Source organism: Heliangelus exortis, chromosome 21, assembly GCF_036169615.1.
Source record: "Heliangelus exortis chromosome 21, bHelExo1.hap1, whole genome shotgun sequence".
Taxonomy (NCBI): domain Eukaryota; kingdom Metazoa; phylum Chordata; class Aves; order Apodiformes; family Trochilidae; genus Heliangelus; species Heliangelus exortis.
Window position 1 is genome coordinate 4400768 of NC_092442.1, and position 15745 is coordinate 4416512.

At 38.9% G+C, this 15745-nt stretch overlaps 1 protein-coding gene across 11 annotated transcripts in view; it reads left to right on the forward strand.

Annotated features, from left to right (window-relative positions):
* CUX1 (cut like homeobox 1) overlaps positions 1 to 15745 on the forward strand; it is a 263293-nt gene that overhangs the window by 48665 nt on the left and 198883 nt on the right. For all 11 annotated transcript variants that reach the window (XM_071765224.1, XM_071765218.1, XM_071765222.1 and 8 more), the window contains exon 2: positions 382 to 492. In XM_071765224.1, the coding sequence (XP_071621325.1) occupies positions 382 to 492 (111 nt within the window). The remainder of the gene's footprint in view (positions 1 to 381; positions 493 to 15745) is intronic.

Below are 15745 nucleotides of genomic sequence, written 5' to 3' on the forward strand. Positions count from 1 at the left end.
AAATAAAAAAAGGGAAATCCAGGATCTTTAAATAGCAGGCAGGTGGAAATAAAAAAAATAAACCCTTAACATGTCTAAGGTCTGTAACCTTCACTGGAGTCTGGAAATCATTGGGAGGTGTTGTGCTGTTTGCCACTGCTGCTGTCCTGTGTAATGTGGGAAAGCCATGGATGCTTTTGAGTTGCAAGATGGGATCAGAAAGGTTGTAAGGCCTCATTTGATGTTCCTCAGGAGGTCCAGTTTCTGAATGCTTGGTGCTTTGTTCATACTGCTCTCTGGTCCAGCCAAATGACATGAGGTACAGAAGAGTTTTGATTTTTATTTCTGTGAGAAGCAGAACTCTTATTATGGTTCCTTTTTGTTTTGTGTTTTTTTTTACAGAGGGAGCTCGATACCACAGCAACAATATTGGCTAACAGGCAAGATGAAAGTGAGCAGTCTAGGAAAAAACTTATTGAGCAAAGTCGTGAGTTCAAGAAAAACACTCCAGAGGTAAGGAGAAAAACTATTGCAGTTGGTTGAGTTTCTTGCAGTAGTACAATTTATTAGGTCTACTTAAGTGTTTGGGGTTTTTATTCCTCCTAATGGTTTGTTGCCATTATTTTCTTCTCTGTATTGCTAAATCTACCATTTTAACTAAGTCTGCTGATCTTTGGCTTTCTCTTCAGGCAGTTTTTGCATTCTGTAAATAATGAAATATGAATTGATGTTTTTAGAGGAAGTGTGAACATTAGCCTTCAAACAGGCTTGCTCTCAATTTTGTAATAATGTAAAACCTGGAGAACTGCAGAAAAAATTCTTCACTAATCCAGACTCTCTTAGCACTTGGATGTGGAAAGTGACATTGCAGTGCTTAAATAAATCTGTATCAAGGGCATAACTTCAAAGATGTTCATTTTTTAATCAAAAATCAAATGAAGTTTTGCTGTTGATTTCACTGCAAATGCAACAAGGTCATTGCTGAGCTCTCTAGAACACCACTCAGGCAGCAGCTGGGGTGTGAAAGGTGTCAGGACCCATGCAAAGCTCAGAAAGGTGAATATTGCCTGCAGGAAGCTGGGAGGATTTCATCTCTTCCATGTGCACGTTAGCATGTGCAGTGTGTGTGTGTCTGTCCCCATGTCTGCATCAGTTTATATGAAAACACATCTGAACTCAGCTGATGAGTGCATAGCAGTGTGCAGGGCTTCCCTGTTTGTTTGTTTGTGTGTTTTGCAGGGTTTTTTCCCCCCCCAGGAACAGCAATCTGTTCACCAGGAATGTTCTGGGCTTTCCAAGCCTGTTCCAGATCAGGGATACACAAGTATGGGCTCCTTCCAAGGATCTTCCATGGAGAGCAGCAGCAGCAAGCAGCTTTTCTAACATTTATTGCTGCTTCTCAAGGAGCAGGTGCTGCTTTGCTTTCTGTTGGTACCAAGGGAGAGATGCTGGAGGAGCCTGACCTGGAAGAGAAGGCCTTGTGGGACAAAAATCAGTTTTTCTTGTGTGAAAAAGAGAAAATTTGGGGACTGCATTTTGAAGGAACAGACTTATTTAAGAGGAGTAAAACACTATGGAGAGTGAATGCATGAGGAATAGATTAATTCCTTCTGGAGAAAGGGATGAAAAGGAGGAAGGAGAGAAGTCAAAGTATACGTGGAGGATTTAGGAAATTGTACAAAATCCAGAAAATAAATAGGTTTCTGGGGCCACGTTTTTAAATTGCTTGCTATGAAGCTTACTTGAGTTTCCTGCCACCTTCCTTTTTTCATATAAGGAAATGACAGATTCTTCAGAACGTGGCTATAGCTGCCAGCTCCTGGCTGATACCATGTTTACAGATTTGCTTCAGGAGGATTTCTTTTGGCCAGTTTTGTTTTTATGGAGCAGAAGGTTACTGTGGAGGGGAAAAACCCCAGAAACCTGAACAGTGCACTTCTATGTGCATTGTGAGAGAGCCTGGGGAATTCAGTGGGAGTTGATGTGCAGAGGAAAATTACACACTCTGTGTAGTTACTTAAAAGATATAATGTGGAAATTATAAGCAATTAGTTCTCTCCAGTAAGCAAGACAGGGAAGTTAAATTATTTGATGCTAAGCTTTAAAATATGATTTTATAAAATATAATTCTGTAGCCTCTATTCTCTTCCAAAATATTGTATGGAAAGTGCTTTATTCATTCAGGGATTAGGTTCAAAACAGTGGCTCTGAATATCCCCAGTGTTTGGGGGAAATTTGGATCTGTGCTGGATTGTACATCCTGATCTTGTGTCCTGGGACTCCTGTGAAGCCACATTTCTTTATAAGCTTCCATGGATTTTTTTACATTCTTTTTCTCTCTCTTCTCTGCTGTCATGTTCTTTCTGCAGCTTTGGTTCTGAACAGCAACACAACCTAACTCTTCTACTTTGTGTGACAGAATTAAACAATGAGAATGGAATCAAAGAATTAGAAGAAAGTGTCCAAGCTGTAATAATAGTCAAATATAGCAGTCTGGATGTGCAGCTACTGCTCCAGGAGACATGGACAAGGGAGCTCAGATGTAGAGGGTCTGATAGGGCCTTTCCTGCCCAAGGTGTCACTTGGTGTCACAGATGCTGGGTGTGGAAGAGGCAAAACAGGGGGGAGTGAGGCAGTGTCCAGCTGTTCTGGCTGGAAAACTTCACCACTCTTCCTCTTTACATAAAAGTTAAAGTTTATGTACTGTATGTTCACCTTCAGCTGTTCTCTGCCCTCCCCCAAAAGAAGGGAGTTCAGTGAATGATTCCCAGACTTCAAAGCTTTGAGAAGAAACTTGAAAATGAGAAGGCTTGACCTGAATTTTTCCAAAACTGCAACTTTGTTGGCAGCCTACCCAATACAGTGAAAACATCCTTGGGGTGGACTGGAAACACAGTGAGCCACTGGCATTCCCAAACTGATACATTTGTGTTACTAAAACATGAAACAGGCTCTTTTTAATGACAAAAAAAAAAAAAAAAAAAAGAGTTCTGTAGTAGAAAACTACCTTGCATGCATCTTTCTCATTAAAAAAACCCCACAGAGTCACAAAGATGGAATTGTGTCAAATATAACATTTTTGTTTCTTCTGAATTTCATTTTCCATTTTCTTTTTCATGCTGAACAAATCCCTGTCGGTGCAGTAGTGGTTTAGCCTGTTCCAGCATCTCTTTTCCTCTGCTGTAGCCAGTTTCACCATAAATCAGGACAAAAGTGTCAATTGCCATGACTTTCCTATCCACTGCTGTCTGGGGTATCCTCTAGACTTTCCATAATGTCTGCTGCAAGCAGTCTGCTGTGCAGCACAAAAGAATAAAATAAAAAAAAAATATTTCTAGTGAAGTTGAGGATATCTATACTTCTGCTTCTTTCTTACTTTAAGATGTGTGATAAAACTCTTTGGGTCATTTCTGCCTTCCTTGCAAATTCTTAAAATAGAGGCAAAAGAAATACAGTATTTTAATTTTTTACAGCAATGACTATAGGGCTCTTGGTATTTAAAATGTTAAAATGCTATTTATGACTTGGCATAGTGGGGGACAGCTCTGGGAAGAAATATCTCATGTTTGGGAGCCTTATGAGAACAGAAAATCCAGTGGTTGTTACATGCAGAAACTTTTGGAAAGTTTCTTAATTCTTATTATTCCAAAAACAGTCTTTACCTCCTCACATTTTAAGAGGTTATATCAGACCTGCTGCTTACAGACATTTTGGGGTATTCTCAGCCTCAATTTGTTTCATTCTGAGTAGCTGCTACAGGAGGCTGGGATTGGTCAAAGGGTTGAAACACCAATTTTATGTCTCTCTTCCTTGGAAGACATCTCAGAATATGTCATGTGAATTGCCACCTTGCATCAGATGATTATTTTGTTAGAGTGATAATTCCAGAACTGTTGTGACTCACTGTGATGCTTTTCAAGTGTTTTAACCACTGGTGAACTTCTTGGTCATGTATCATGTCCTCATAGGCCAGTTCTGGTGTGAATGAGCAAGTGTTTGCATGCCCCTCTTCCTCACTGTTCTTGCCCTTTACTGTTTCTGGGTTGCAAATGTGCTCTGGTGGTGAGATTTAGAAAGTCAAGATCACCTTGAGGTGCTCAAAGTGACATCTGTGTTTTGTAAAGAAGATGAAAAAAAAAAAAAAAGCAGATCAGCAAAGTTACAGAAGGACATGGGAGGACCTTTAAACATCCAGCAACATGAATATGTTCTCAAATAAACAGCTATAAAACTTAGAATTAGATATTTATATTAGAAAATGGAATACTGGAAGGTGCCAGAAAACAAAATCATATGAAAAGCAGATCTTAACACTGACTGAGTCACTGTGGCTGCTTCCTGACCTCAGGCACTTTGATAAAGAAATAGAAGTTGTGCAGTGGAACAGTGATGCTGCCACTGAGCACCATCCAGTTGTTGCCCTGAGCTCCTGTGTGTGTTTGAACAGAAATTGGTGCAGCCACTTTGAGTATTTGCACCATGTGTCTCTTGGTACCTGAACTGCTGCATTGTCCCCATCCTGCCTGGTATAATTTCTGTAGTGCCACTACTGCAAAAGAGAGAGAGAGATGAGTCTGTGGAATTTTTTGTTACAAAATTATTTGTTTTCTTCCTAGAATTACATTCTAGGATAATGTGTGTTTTTAAGATCTTTTTTGTTTGTTTCTTTTGCAATGTGAAAACCCCCAGCATGGTAATTGCTGGTCATAACTAACTGAAGGAAATGAACACAGTTATTGTGCAAGGGCTCAATTTTTAAAAATTTTAAATTCTTAAATTCTTAATCTCCAGTGTTTCTGGATCATTCCATTGAATTATCCTGCATCTTCAGCAGAAGGTAACCTAATCAAGCTTAGAAAAAGGAATATTAATTCTGCTGGTTGAAAGTTGAATTAGTCCTTGAAATGAGGAGAGTATCTTTCTGCATTTCAGCAGTGAATTGTGCTTCATTCCCAACAACTTTGCACAGGCAACTTTGCTCCAGCCTGTGTAACCAAGTGGAAAAAAAAATTATGCCTCAAAAAGCTTCTGAAAATATCAAGTCTGTTTGGAAATAGTTGATGCTCTCACTGTGTATGTAGGGGTGAATATTGATTTGCTGCCATCTAGAGCTGGGTTGTTCTTGTCCCTTTTCTTTCCAATTTTTTTTTTTTGTTTTTCCCAGTGTGCCTGACTGTACATGGTGTGTGAATGTTCCTTCCTCCCCTTTGCCAGGAACCTATGGGAATCCTGTTAATTTTGGGTTCTGAGTATGGAAAAACATCCATAACCTATGTATGTAAAATAGTATAATACAACTAAGTGCAGCTAATACAGTTTGTAAATGGTGTCTTGGTACATGGTAGGGAATAAAAAAGTTACCATCTTTCTAAGAACTTCCTGGCTTATTACTGAAAAAATATTTCAGGAAAAAGATAAGAAAGAGAAATGCTGCTTAAGTTCTTCCTCCCTTCTCTCTTCCCATGACTTTGAAATGGAGATTTTAGGACATTTTTGTTAAGAAGAAATGAATCTACAGTTAGGCAGCTTGTTCACAAAAAATCTGTTGCAATTTTCAGAATCTTCATATATTTAAAAACTCTGCAGAAGGCTAAATGCATGGGATACTCTCCTTAGTTAAAACATCATCACAGTTTCCTTCTGTGGAAAACAAAAAACAAAGAAGGATGACTTATCTTTCAGGTTTGGAACAAAGATTAATATCTCTCCTACAGGATAATGATATGTAGGTGCCATGTCTTCCCTTTTGATGTTTTTATTGAATATAACTTTTCTGCAGAGGTTCTGTTTGCAGGGTAAATAATGTTTATGATAGCTTGTACTGCATGGGCTTGTTATTTCAAAAGCTAAATGAAGTAATAGTTTATTAATTCTATGTAACATTTTGCAGGAAAATAATATTATATGGCTCCATATATTAAAATGTAGTGTAAAGCTAGTCTTGTGGAGTCAGTTAAATCAGATCAGACCTTATCCTGGAGGTCCCTTATTCATGAGTCCTCAATAATTTTCTTGTCATTATTTAAAACATATTTGACTTTAACATATTCTCATTGTTAACAGGAAAAACATCAGTGTTTCTGACATGCTTTCCACCAGTATGTTCTCTTGCTGCCTTTTCACTTTAGTGGAGGTGAAGGAACAATAAGAGAACTGCCCTTTTCTAGGGTTCTTATAAAACTTACCTCCATTTTTTCAGCACATTGGCCACTGGCACCCCCAGTGCCTACAGAACCTACAGAATTTCTGTTGAGGACTTAAGAAGGTCCTGGGGATTCTTGGTATGCAGGATGTCATGGGTAGCTGTAGCTGTACAGAAGCATTTGTAGAGGTCTGAAATATAGGAAAAAACCAAATGTTGAAGTAATGATGGCACAGAACATGTTACTAAGCAGAGAAGCTTATTTAGAATAATTTTTCTGAAACCACATGAGCTGAGATACTTGGGATGACTATCTTTGTCTCCATAAAAAAAAAACCTTAAATTGATTTCCTGCAACACATTTACTTCAAGGGTATTTTTATAAAGCTGAAAATAAATGGGTGATTACTTCATTCAAGAGTTCCAAAAGTATTTGAGAGGCAAACACATCTGATTCAACTCAACGTGTTGAATAGGTGAAGAAATTAATTGCTCTGAAGTCACTTGCTCCTAGTCATTTAGATTTATTCTATTTAAGCATTTTCTGGCTAAACATGCTTGACAGTTGAAGAATGTGTTTTTCTTCTAGCAACATCAGTTGCAGGTATTGGATTTCAGTTGTGTCAAGGGTGCTGTATTTTCCATCGCAGAAAAGGAGAAAGGAATATTTTTGGTATTACTGTGGTTTACAAAGGGACACAGTTGTAAGCAAATATTTACAGATTAATCTCTCTTGTTAAACATTCGATGCTACTGTGAATTTCTGTTGTCACTAAGGAGGAAACAATGCAAAGCAAATAGTTTGTTTCTCTCAAGTTGTACTTGCCTTTGCTTGAACTCTTCTACATTGACCCATTTGGAAGTTGGCCAGAGCAAGGGACTGGGGAGGGGGAAGGCTGAGGAGGGGAGGTCTGAAAGAGGAGAAGGTTTTCAAGGGTAAAACTTGAAGTAAAAAACTTGAGCTTACTTGGCATTTGCCATCCTTCCTCCTGAGGAGTGGTTGTAGTTTAAATAAGTGTGCATTAAGAGTAATTTACTGCATGCACATTGGCTGCTGTAAGCTCTCCTATTAAAAAACGACCCAAATTACCCCAACTTTGTGCAGGACTGATCTTTTGTAGTCAACTTTCTTTAAAGTCTTTGGGTAAATTTTTAGGAGGAGAAGTGTTTGTAAAATGCTCTTAAAATCTATTTTCTTCCAGAAATTTTTAGTATGTGTAGCTTCCTTAAAACAAATAAACCAAACCAAACAAAGAAAAAAAAGAAAAAAAAAAAAAAAGAAAAAGGAGGCTTCCTGGTAACCATTTTAAAGTAAATTAAATGGCTTATGAGAATTAAAGCAGTTGAGAGCCATTTTTATTTTAGAATTCTTTTTGCATTAACACATTTGCAGTGTTGATGAATATATGGAAAAATGAAATTGTGCTTCTATCCTGCCGTGTCTCCAATGTGACAATAAATCAACTTTTTTTCCTTTTAAAATGTCTGGCCTAGTAATTTATGTTTGCATAACCCATTACTAAATTCATGGTAGGTGTTTTAGTTGGCAGGCACAATTCCAGGGATTCAGTGGACCTATTTTAATACTGAGCTTTTGTTACTGTTCATTATTATGTGTAGAAATATATGTATTTTCTTAATTATAAAAAACTGTCTTGCTTTAACTTTGTATTTCCTCTTAATTCCTCAACACAAATTATGCTTTAAAGCTTTGAAAGAATTAGAGCTTTTAAGACTTGATTGAAGAAATGGGTTTACCAGGTTGTTTTTTTCTAGTTTTGAAAAAACAAAACCAAAACACCAAAAATGTGATGAAGTACAAGAAGTAAGGTTGTGATGTATCCCTGCTGCTATTTATAATTTTTGATTATTCTTTTTATTTTATAGTTCAGTTGTAAATATTTAGGGCAGCATCAAGACAGTATGCAAATAAAATAAGTTTTATTAATAACCATTTTCTGGACCTTGGTCATAAATATGTATGACTCACATAGGAATAAACCCACCCAATAAATATAAAAGCCATACAAAGCCATTAACATTTTTTAATGGACTTGCAGATGGAATAATTTAATGCAGTTGTAGATACTCAGGGTCCAACTCCTGTAACTATTTCTCTTCCGCTTGAAAGCTTTCATCTGAAATACATTGCTGCCATTCATGATTGCACCTTGAATCTGTTTAAAGCCATAAAATTGTGGTTTCACAATTTTTTAAGCACTAATGCTTATTTATGGCTGTATTTCTGCTTTTTTTTTTTTTTTAAGTACAGAGGTGATTATTTATCTGTTGAACAGACACTGACTTTTTAAGAACAAAGTTTTTCTTGGAAGCAGTGTTCCAGTGCCCAGTGTTCAGCAGTGAAGATGGGGTTGGAAATCAGCTTTATGCCAGTCTGGGCTGGTCTGAGATGTTTGTCCTAACACAGGAGCAACACCAGGTTATGCAGACCCCTGTGCTTGGAACATCAGTTCACTGCTTACTACTCTTCTGAAGCAGACTGAAGCTGCTAAGGAGCAGCCTGAGCTCAGGCTCTTCTGCCTAAAAAATGTTTTTTTTTTATCTTGTGATTTTCTGAAATACAGCAAGCAATGAAAAATATCACCTGCTCCAGTTTGTAAATAAAACCAATCCAGTTTGTTGAACTGGCTAGATACAGCATCTCTGCATCTTGTAATAACTTCTAGTTTTAGTGGTTTGCTAAATGCAATTTTTTTCCTTACCTGTAAATAGCTTTGCTTTTAAGTATTCTGAGGTGCATGTCGGGTTCAGCAGTTGGTTTGTTGGAGGTGGGAGAGTATTGGGGATCCTATAATGGGCAGGATATCACAAAATACATTCTTGTGTATAGCCTGAATGCTGATAAATGAGCTGCTCTGTAAGAAGAGAGACTTATTCTGGACTTGTAAAAGCTCATTTTAAACCAAAGCTTTCCTTTAGGGCCAGATAGTGCTGGGAGTGCTTTTTAAAAACACCGGAATGTGTTAAGACTTCTCAGTCCTGTTTGTCAGAAGTGATTTGAGCACTGAGGAGCTGAACTCTTCAGCACTTTCAGTGCACTTTAGGACATGTCTACACCTGCAGTGCAGCTTTGCTAAGTCTGCTGGTATGACCATGGGTTTCAAATGCAGCTTAATGTGTTCCTTGGCTGTCAGAAGCCCGCGGCTTCCTTTCAAGCTGTCTGGCTGAGAAGAGCTTTGGGGACTGTGCTGGACTGCCAGCTGGAAATGCTGAAGGCTTCATCAGGCAAATTAGCCTGTTGCTGATTAGCCCCTTTGCCTCTGACATCCTGCTGATGAGCAGCTGAAGAGAGAACTGGAGTGGGCAACTAAGAAGCATTGGGTTTGTAGTGAAACAAGAAGCTGGAGGTGGGCTTGGGGCTGCCATCACCTGCAGCAGGTTGGCAGGAGCCAGGGCATCTGAAATAACTGCAGTGACCATCAGAATACTTCAGTCACTTGGCTATCATGACATCCTGCCCATTGCTCTGGTTTGGCAAGGCACTGGGCAGAGCTCAGATTTGCACATTCCTCTGACACTTTGCAGCAATCCACTCTTGCTGTCGAGGTATGTTAAGGTTTTGAGCATGGAGAGTGTGTGTAGGCAGGTCTGCTGCTGCTTCTGTGAGGAGGAAAGGGAGAAGAACTCTCAGGTTCTTGAGATGCATTTCTCTTCTCTGTTAGAGATAGAGGCAGGACAAATTGCTAGCTTGAAATGAAGAACAACAGTAAAAGTTAATTCTGTTTTGGCATCATTACTTCTAGTTCTGGTCCTCTCACTGTGCTGTGTCCTCAGTGGGGACATCTGACAGCACAGAGCAGGTTCTAGCACCAGCCTGAACCTGGACTTGACAGGAGGGATGCTGATGAGATGGGTCAAGTTATCAGTCATGTGAATGCTGAAACTGGGTTTAAAGTCAAGAACTGAAGGTGGACAACAGCAAACAGCAGCCATGCAGCACTCCCTGGGGGTGAGATGCCTTTAAGCCTTTGCTGTCTTCCTGCAAACAACACATTGCCCACAGTGCACTTGGCTCAGCCCTGCAGTTAAAATAAGGGCAGCAATAAAGAGATGAAGTGCTGTTTTGTTAGGAAAGAGAAGACATTTTTAGTGAAATAATTTTTAAAAAAATTAAAAATCAGGTAACTGGTTGAAGTAGTTGTTCAATTAATGCTTGATAAAGCAATAAGCCAGTTTAAAATGTACTTTCAGTTACAGGAAAAAGCATATATTAAGCTCAGCTGTTGAGAGGATTATCCCTGCTAAACACACTGATTTTACATGAGACCAAAAATAGATCCTTAAAAAAATTAATAATGAAATAGGTTTACAGCTGATAGATTTCCTTCATACCTGTGTTGTGGGATGCTCATCTGCTTTTTCAGGAATTTTAAGTGTTGAAGGAATGGAGTCAAAGCTGCTGCTTGTCTTTGAAATGGATGCCTCTTTGATAAGCCTCTGATCTCTGTACCCTGACTTGTAGCAGCAGATTCAAACACTGATTGTAAAATTGGGAGACTAAAATGTAGCCATGACAGCTTCAAACACTCTGTCTCTCTGTCAGATTCAATGCACAGGACATTGCCAGGAGTTAAAACGATGCAAAATTAAAGTAGCCTACTAAATTTACCTGCCATGGAGAATCCACAAAAGAGCTGCCACTTCTAATCCTCAAATTCGCTTCAAATTATTATTTTTTCAAATTGGACTCCCAGATCTCTTCAGCTCAAGCTGTTGTACAGATTTGAAAAGCTGTCTCTTCTTGTCAGATCACTGGTTTAATAATAATAATATCTTGCTTTTAGATAGTCCTTTTTATCCTGCAGCTTCCCAAAGCACTTTACAAGCTTTATATATACAAAATCATGCACACACCTCTTGGGTGGTTGGTGCTGCTCAGCTGGAGAGGTGGCTGGCAGCTTGTTACCCTTGTGTTCACATAAAAGCCTGGAGAGAAAAGGAAAAGAGAAAAAGATGTTCACAGTTCACCCCAAGGAGATGGCATCTTCATCTCCTGTGACTCAGCACTGGAACCAGTGCAGGGATCTTCTTTGTGCCCCCCAAAACTGGGGACACAGTAAAGAAAAACCATCACTCTGTTCTGGCAAACCCAGTGCTCGTTGTGTTTCATGTTTAGATTTTGGTGTGTCATAATCTGAAGAATACCTCAGTCTCTGTAATCTGGGTAAGCAAGAGGAGGAACTTGGCATGACTCCTTTCAAAAATGGACGTGGGAAAATACAGATACTTTTGAAACTGCAGTTTGGATCATGTCCAGCCTTATAACTTTTAAAAAATTATCCTGAGTTTTGTGCTCTAGATACCATCAGAGAGCATTTATGTGTCCAGATTGACATAAAATAACCTTGCCTTGTTACCTACCATTTGGGGGGGGGGGTAGGGAATGCAAAGAAGGCTGCAAAGAAGGGAAGAGGTTTTACTTCAGGGGTTCTTGAGAGGCAGGAGGGGAAAGACAGAGACCCAGACGTGGTCTCAGAGGCCTTAAAGATGTGGAAAAAAAGGAAGTGTACATCCACAGACACTAATGCTAATGGACATGATCCTGTCTCTGGCTGTAAATTATTGAGATCCTGCTTCTGTCTGGTAATGCAGCTTAATCAGAGTCAGTTTTACTGCTTTGACCCCATAGGGAACTGCCTAATTTCATGGTTTTACATTTTTTGTAGTCACTGTACTGGGAATCCTTGTATTCAGCCTCCTAGTGGTATTTTGAAGAGCCATGCTGTTAGGTTTGCCTCAAAACCCCCTATCAGACAGCTCCAGTTCATGCCATAGCTTTTTCTTGCAGTCCTTCAGTTGGTGATCAGCTCAGAAGATGCAGCTTTGCACAGCAGTTTGCACTCCTAAACTCTATTCAGGACCTGGAGTGACTGCAAACATCCCTACACCGGGATTTCTTGAGCAAAATCCCCTGAGGCAAACTACTGCTGAGGTCTGCCCCGTGCAGAGGGCCTCTATCTACAACTCCTGCATTTGCAGCCTTTTCACATTACAGCTTTTGCTTTTGTTTATCTGTAAATGAGATGCTGGTGACTTTGCAACCCTCCTCACAGCCTCTTTGTCACCTCATGAGCCATAACAGCTCTGAAGCAGGAGGAAACTTCTACCAAGTGTTTCACAGATGTGCAGGTGTGGTAAGGGCCAGTTACTGGGACTGTCCAAATGCAGAGCTGTGGCACAGTGTTTTATAGCTCCTGGTGGAAGATTTTTACAAGACTGTGCATTGTGGCATAGCATGAGGGCTCACCTTACCTATCCAAATGCTGCTGCTGCCCACAGGAAGTGCTCACTCAATCCATCTTCTGTTATTCCATTGTGGATGGTCACTAAATTTATCCTTGTGCCAGCCTGAGGAGAACTTTTACCTTGATGTAGTATGGGTGACATCAGGAGGCACTTCAGGGTTGGTGCTGCTGCAGGCATCACCCATCTTCTGCCTCTGGAAGTAAAAGACACAAAGTTTGTGTGTAGTTCCCAAAGAGATCTACTCCTCTGTCTTGTTTAAATTCAGTGTCTGCAGCAACCAGTGAGCTACAGTGTGGGAAGACTGGCACTGAGGTGTATTTTTATGCATGCTGATGGCAGGGTGAGCAGGGCTGTGACATCTTTCAGTTCAGTAACTACCATATCTTTATTCTCTTAGCCTAGTCTGCAGGTTTCTTAAAGGGATTACACTCCCAAGCCTGGGACTTAAAGCTAGTTTTAATGAGTTTGATGAGCCCATGTAGCAGACATGCACAGAAGCCTGCATGTCTAAACAGCATTTTTAATAGCAATTCCCTCTGCTGGGGAGATTAGCAAGCTTAGTGCTTTGAGGGCATCTTCCCCAGTGGATGGGGGCACATAAAGACAAGCTCTACTGAACAGTAATAGTCTTTGCCAAAAAAATCAGTATCTTTAGACTTGAAGTTGCAGCTCACTGGGGTTAGAGCTGTCTTTGTTCTTTTTCAGCACTGAGGTGTGAAGAGTTGGGTGGGCAAGTGAAGTGCTGTTGGATGCTCAGCTGTATCTCTATAGGCTCTTACCATAAGTTGCTCACCACTGTATTTTGTGGAGGATTACTGCTTGCTGATCTCACCTTAAGTGATCATTTGCTGAAAAAAACCCACCCAGCCTTCAAGATTATTTATTAAAGCCAAGTAATTTGTGTATCCGTATTGTTTACTTAAATTTCCATTGAAATTCTTGACCTGTGAGATAGCAAAAAGGCACTTGGATGTGCTGCATGGGTGTGGATATCTGTGTTTTTATATTTATGTGTGTGTGCATAGTTCTGTAGGTACAGTTCATCTATAGATAAAAGCATAAATGGTGTCTTAGAGCAAGTGTGCTACAGCATCTCTCCAGTGGACTGTGTCTCAGCAATAGTGTTAGCACATTTTTAGATGTGTGAATACCTTTAAAAGAAGTCTTATAACATAGAATCTCATGAGGAATTTTTACATGAGCAATAACAGGGTCCAAGCAGTAAGCTTATATGGTATGTTTTATAGGGTATTTGACTCTTAACCTGCTGCTGGTCCAAAATTAAATATTGCTGTTCCGTTTTCCAAATCTGTGATTTTTTGAGCAAGGAACAAAGCTTTCTTCTTTTAGCAGAAGTTGACTATTCTCAGTAGTAGTTCATCTATTGTTTGCATTCTTTTCAGTTCTGTAAAAGAGGGTGAAAAAGTGTTTTGTCTTGGGTTTTCTCCTGTCAATACAAGTAATTGCCAAATGCTTAGATATGGCATCATCTGCAGCATTTAAGAATAAACGGATACTTAAGAGCTAATGGCATCTCTCTGTTTCTTTTCTTTAGTGATGATTTGAAGGAAGAGAAAATGGTTCACAAGTCCTGACTTGTTGCTGCCAAATAGGAAAGTCTGTAATTGAAACTTTGGCACTACTTGCACGCCCCTTTCATAAGTATTTGCTTTTTACCTTGTAGGATTAAAACCACTGGAAGTGAAGAGCAGTCAGGTGTAAAGGATGTTATATAAAATTTTATTGCTAAACCTGTGCTGTGAAGAAAGAAAGTTTTAAAAAATGAAACTAATAAATTAATTTTACCAATATATTGATTCTCTTGCTCTCAAGAGTAGGAAAATTGGTAATTAGTATTCCAGTAACTCAGTCATATGGGAAGTTTTATCTGTTGTCAGATACATTATAATTTATATATTGTATAAAACCTAATGTGTTCCATACTTTGATATTCTTTAATCTGATATTTTTTAATTTATGCCAGGAATCAGATTTTAATCTTGGGATTAATTAATTGCCAAATGGTAAGTAGATATACTTGTGGCTTCTATGCTGATGCTCCCCTTCTCCCCCCTTCCTCTTATTTAGGAACAAACCCTACATATGGAGTATGGATTTTATACACTGATATACAATCACAAATGGTGCTAACAGCAGGTTGGTCTTTGCCTAATAGAAGACTGAGAAAGAAAACCCTGGTGTTTGTTCTTCAGTACATTCCCTATTATAAGCTTAACTTTCTGGAGACAAAATAAGAGGAAGGTATTTAAATCCAGGAAAAAGAGATTTATGAGAATTGTGGTGACTTTTAGTAGATACAAAGAGAATACTAACCTTACTATCAGTGGGTAGATAAAAAAAAAGAAAAGATGCTTAGTAGATAAAAAGCATGACATTTATATTTTTAAAAACAGGGTCTTGCAGGTTGGGATCTTTGGTTGGAGGCTTTCCAAAGCTGGATGACTAAGTAAGAAAAGACAACTCCCAAAGCTGCTGGGTGGAGTTCCTAGACTGGTACCAACAAATTCCCAGAAAGGAAAACAATTGCTCCTTAATTGGAATTATTTAATCCAAAGATTATTCACTTATCGATACTCTAAAAATATCTTCAATAGCTTCCCAGAATTCTTAAGCACAGTTGTAGTTTTAATTGGGATAGAAATGTTCTCCTTGTACAGTGATGACAGATGTACCACAGGATGCTTTTGAAGTATTTCTTTAGTATTTAACAGCAAAACTGGAGATTAGAGGTGAAAGAAATGGAAAATTAAACAAGATGCAATATAGCACAGACTCTTGGCCTATAAGGAAACACTGGGAAAGTTCAAAATGGGATAAAAAACTTAAAGGTTGAGGAAAAAGTTTTTTGGTTTAGTTTTCTCTTTATGTCCCTTTCTGTATTGCTGGACTGTCTAGAATTGCTTTTTTTTGGTGACATATTGTGATAAAATACACACTTTTCTGTATAAGTAACTTGACTTTTCTCAGTAGCTCTTGTAAAGTGTTGTGTATTCTGCTGAAGCTGTGGGTAGATGTCAGATTTTTATGTGCAATGTGACCTAGCAAGCCTGTGTGAAAGAGGAGGAGCAGCAAGTATTGCTTTAATATTTGTAAAACACTTTGTAGATAGACTTCTTCTGGATAGAACAGTTTGGTGGAAATCTGTGTCCTTGCTATCAGTAAAGCTTCCTGCTTTTTAAGATTTCAGCTGCACCTTTCTGTTGTAGTTCCCATGTATGAGTTAATTAGGAGGTAGCTCTTGATGAGCTGATGAGAACATTAAGCATCAGAGATTGTTCTCCACACAAAATTAGTTATTTTCTTCAAACCAAAATTCCAGAGGTTGATAATTTATAT